The sequence below is a fragment of the Triticum aestivum genome, chromosome 4B (assembly GCF_018294505.1).
Source record: "Triticum aestivum cultivar Chinese Spring chromosome 4B, IWGSC CS RefSeq v2.1, whole genome shotgun sequence".
Classification (NCBI taxonomy): Eukaryota; Viridiplantae; Streptophyta; class Magnoliopsida; order Poales; family Poaceae; genus Triticum; species Triticum aestivum.
Window position 1 is genome coordinate 457,677,897 of NC_057804.1, and position 5,136 is coordinate 457,683,032.

At 50.5% G+C, this 5,136-nt stretch overlaps 1 protein-coding gene across 1 annotated transcript; it reads right to left on the minus strand.

Annotated features, from left to right (window-relative positions):
• Positions 1 to 1,434: 1,434 nt before the first annotated feature.
• On the minus strand, positions 1,435 to 4,608 carry LOC123092698 (transcription factor bHLH30). Its single transcript, XM_044514520.1, has 2 exons — positions 3,603 to 4,608; positions 1,435 to 2,232 (listed from the first exon to the last, which is right to left on the minus strand). The coding sequence occupies exons 1-2, from the start codon at positions 4,296 to 4,298 to the stop codon at positions 1,708 to 1,710; spliced, it is 1,221 nt and encodes a 406-aa protein (XP_044370455.1). The 5' UTR covers positions 4,299 to 4,608; the 3' UTR covers positions 1,435 to 1,707.
• Between the last annotated feature and the right edge of the window lie 528 nt (positions 4,609 to 5,136).

A 5,136-nucleotide genomic window follows, 5' to 3' on the forward strand; every position in this document is an offset into this window, starting at 1 on the left:
CACCTCATCTAAAAATCTCAGGAATATCAATAGATATGATTAGATTTTAGAGAGAGTTACAAATCCCAAATCTTGAAATGGAAATATTCCAAATAGAAGCGAAATTTAATTTAATTTTGAGACAATTCGGAGACAAGGAGTTGAGAAAATTATATAAAAACGTATATTTTCTAAAAATAAAATTGAAGAAATTAAAATAGTTAACTGAATTTGATTTTGTTAAATGCTTTTCTTTTGTAATTTCAGATCAGGCTTTTTTTAGCCTTTTCCTTGGTAAGATCGAGATTTAAAATAATACTTTGTGTTCTATATCTTTTGAAAAATGATGCAGTTATTCCACACACACAAAATGATGCCATTAGATGACACATAAAAGCCAATCCATCTTAAACCACCTTTGTAGGACTCGTCTAAAACCATTTTAGGTGATGAAAACTACTGATTTGAAATGGTCTGAAGGGATTTACATTCCTTGATGATCCAGCAAGAAAATGATACTCCCTCTTGTTAATGGAAAGGTGACGTTTTGGACATTAACACTGTCCTCAAAATGTAATTGTGACTAGTTTTAACTGCAATATATGCACAACGAATATATGCATATGATTTAAAGTTTCAATCTAAGTATACACAACAATACTGGTGATCAGAGTTTTAAATATTTGACATGAGACACTGTCCAAAACATCATTTTTTGGGAACTGGATGCATACGGTGCATGTATAGACATTGATCGTATATAGGTGCAAACAGGACATTCATAGTACTACCTCTGTCCTGATTTCTTAGTCCCCTTTGTATTATGTGCCAAAGTTCGATCTTAAATTTAACTAACAAAATGTTAATGCATGTCTAAAAAATAATATAATTGGAAACTATGTTCAAATAAGAATCCAACGATATAAATTTTGGTGACATGCATCAATATTTTATTAGTTAAATCTATAGTCAAAATTTGACACAAAATACAAAAAGGACTTATAAACCAGGACGGAGGTAGTATCTCTTTTGGAACATACATTAATGTAGTAGTACACGAGTATGACAATTAAATTATATAACCGTGCAATACTGTCTCGAACAGACGAGCTAAGACATAATGAGTCCATACTTCAACCGCAAAAATAAAAATAAAAAATGAGTCCATACTTACATGTCAAATCAGTTACTACCTCCAATCTATATTATTTGTCGCTCAAACGGATGTATCTAATATTGAAATACATCTAGATGAATCTATTTGAGCGACATAGGTTCGGAGGGAGTAATAAACATGCATTCTAGCAGTATCTGCAGCTTAAAAACGTTGGCAGCCTGAGAAGTTGAATGTATATGGGTCTTAAAATGTTAAACTCCAGCAAGGATAGAAAAGAGAAGCCTTGTACTGACCGCGGAGATCGATCCCATGGAGAGATATCGATACACACACCACACAAACAAAAGAAACACTAGTATATAAATCAATGGGGAGAAACCTAGACGAGAAGAGGTGAAAAACAGTAACACTCTGGAGAAGATATTATGACCCAAAACTAGTAGCTAAGCTAGCTAGTTGAACGGTATTACTGTCATCAACTATGGGATACTGTGGTGCATGTACGTTGTGGTTTACTGTTGTTTCCTTCCGTTTCGTTTCGTTTTGTTCCGTTTTGCACATCAGCTGATAGATAGATCATCACGTACGTACGTACGTGGATGTTAATTAGCCTAGATGGACCTGTTCTCTAGGATCGCCGAGAGGCTGGTGGTGCGCTGCCGCTTGAGCCCGCCGCTGGCCGAGCCCCCGGAGTCCTCGGCGCCGGACGACGACGACGTGCGCTCCATGACCGCCCTGAGCGCCTCCTGGATGGACGCGACGGCGTGCTGCGGCGACATGGGCGCCTGCATGTTCCCGTCCTCGTCCTGCTGGTCCCCGTCGCACGCGATGCTGTCGTCCTCAGTGACGACGAGCACGTTCTTGACGCGGCCGCCGAGGGTGGTGATCTCGGCCTTGAGCGCGCGCAGGCGGAGCGCCTTGAGCGCGCGGATGAGGTCCGGCAGGAGGTCGGGGCGGTCGTCGCAGCAGAGCGAGGCGCGCACGAGCAGGCGGCCGTCCTCGTCGCTGGAGGCATCGACGGTGAGCTCGTCGGCCTCGGTGGGGAGCGGGCACGCCTCCTCCCTGATCTCCGACGTCTGCCGCTTGAGCTCCTTGACGTGCTGGATCACCTCCGCCAGCAGCGACGCCTTGTCCGTCTGCGCACCAAACATTCATGCACGCGTGCATGCATGGAGTAAATCACAAGGAAAGGGGCGCACGCGCGCGCGGCGGCGGGCGAGCTGCCAGTAGTTGATTAGTAGTTAAAACATCAGCTCGCTAACATGCATGATGGGAGGAGGATGATGCATGCTGCATGCAGGGGGTAGGCTGGGGGGAATGATGGATGGGGCGTACGCATGCAGGGGAAAAGGAGGGCTTCGTGCCGTGCCGTGGAATGCATGCCTCCGAGCCGACGAGCGTGGGACTCACTCGACGTCTCCCTCTCCACTCTCCTCCTACCAGGAGCGAGGGGAGCACAAGCATAACAGCGCGCGCGTAATCAATACACAAAAAATGGCTAGTGCATGGCTCGCCTGCCCTGCCTGCTGGTGGTGGTGCTCGCATGCACGCTTCCACAAGCGATCTGTGTTTCTTCCTTTTGGGGTTTAGTGGGGCACCAAACCATCGATCACCACTCTGCGCCCACATTATTTATACTTGTTCCGTTATCACGCCCGTGGTCAAATCCTTCTTAGCTAGCCGATGCAGTGCTCCTGGGGCTCATACGTGCAGCACTAGCCGGTGGATGATGTGTGTTATCCATGGATTACGGTCTAGTCGTAGTAGTATATGTCACTATAAGCTGTCTAATCTAAAAATACATTTGAACCGAACACTAGAAGAACAGTCAACAGATCAGTAACAATGCATTGCTGCCTTTTGACCGTAAAGACTTTGAGGTGCAAATCTAAACCGACTCGCTCCATGCTGCTGCTACTACTACTACTCCGGTAAAGATGAAAGAGTACTATAGCACGACTAGCTTAAGGTTAACTAGCATGGATAACTCAGTTGCGTGGGATAACTCGCATGGTTTGGAAGAGCTAGCTAGCTAAAGGCATGCAGAAGGATCTGGGGCTAGAATTCTTGGGAGTAGCGGCGGTAACCAGCAGGATCTCGAGACAGTCAGCTTTCTCATCTTTGCTGCCGGCGCTCTGTGAGTGTGTGTACCTGACACGAGCTCGCGCGCTTGTCTCTCCTCGGAGAGGCCATCGCCCAGCAGTAACTCTCGAGTCGCAAGCTTTTTGTTTCCTTCCTGGTCTCTCTTTTCCGCGTCAACTAGGCGGCTCACCTCCCTCGCCTTGTCTCCTAGTAGCTCACTCCTACCATAGAATATGCTGAAATGGAATGGGGAGCCAGCAATGGAGTATTGGAGTTCGCGCGCATGCACACACATGTTTTGGGTTGGGTATATGCAGTGCACTGTGCAGAAAGAATTGCAGATATGCATGCTAGAGTTGGAGATATGCATTGCATGCATGAATTTATATGTCAGGGTGCACTGTTATGCAGCCAGAGCCAGTACCTTGGTTGTGTTGGGGAGGAGGCTGCGGAGGCGGGCCAGGTGCGAGTTGATGCGCTCGCGGCGGCGACGCTCGGCCTCGCTGTGGCTCTTGGACGCGGCCAGCGCCTTGGCGTCCATGATCTCCTGCGCGGTCATCCGGCCGAAGTCGCTGAACGGCGACGCGCCGAAGGGCGGGGCCATCATCATCCCGTGGACGGGGGAGCCGTGGTGCCCCATGTAGAGCCCGGCGCCGAAGCCGAGCGGGTCGGACGAGGACGACGCGCCGCCCGAGTGGTCGTAGGCGAACTGGAGCGCGCGCCGGGCGTACAAGTCGGCTAAGAAGGGCGGCGGCGGAGGTGGCTGCGGGGGCAGCGGCGGCAGCAACGGGAAGAAGGGGCCCTGGCCGCCGATGCCTATGTTGTGGTGGTGGTGGATCGCGCCGTGGAGTGGCTCCTGCGGCGACAGCGACGGGGCCGGCGGCGGCCAGCACATGATCGGGGGCGGGCCCATGGTCGCACTCACGCTCCCCACGCTACTGCTAGCTTCAAACACCATGCCCCCTCCACCTTCTTGGCAGCCACCCAATTCTTGATCCACCAGCCCACTCGTGGCGCCACCGCAAGCCCTGGCGTGGTGCTCGAGTTCCTCCTCCTCTTCGTCCAATAGCACCCCCACCTCTTCGCGGCGGTGGCGGCGGCGATCTCCGTGAGCACCCATCGACCGACCGATCGATCCGGAGGAGCTCGCAGCACGATCGAAGCCGTTTGTGCGGGATCGATCTAGTTCTAAGTTCTGGTTCTGGTTCTAGTGTAGCTATGGTGGTGTGGTGTAAGTTTGCGTGGGCGATCGAGTGAGATGGATGCTTCTGCTGGTGTGTCTAGGGCTAGCTTTTGTATAGGGTGTGGCATGTGGCAGCATGATTTGCCTTTCGGCCTTTTTGTCTTTCCCTTATGATCTTGCCCAAGCTCGCAAGAATTATGGCCACCTCCTCCTCCCCCTGATTCCTCTCTCCTTCTCACACACACACACACACACACACACACACACACACACACACACACACACAGAGGAAGAGAAAGGAAGAGAGAGGAAGAGAAAAGGCTCCGGCCGGCCGGCTGGCCGTGGTCTCTAGACCTGACCTGACCTGACCTGGTAGTGTAACTTGGCTGCTACGCCTTTCGATGGCCTTGTGGGGGCAAAGGCTAGTAGGGTAACATAATAACTAGGCCGGAGTAATGGAGACAGGGGGAGAAAGGGGGCGTGGGGTGTGGAAATGGAGCTGATCGACACCAGGCAAAAAGATAGCAGGGAAAGAGGAGAGCAAAAGATTGCATGGAACGAGAGCGGGACGACATAGGAGAGTAGTCGTAGTATACCTTTGTACGTATGTGCCATGCGTATGTGTATGGGTCGGTCAAGGCCCATGTTCTGCAGCACCCCCTTCACTTTACCAATCCACGCCTCCTCCCGCCCGCCTCCCCGAGAGACACAATCATTGTGTGTGTGTCTTGGAATACACTCCTCCCCCTCCCCCTTCCCCTCTCTCTGGTGCCGC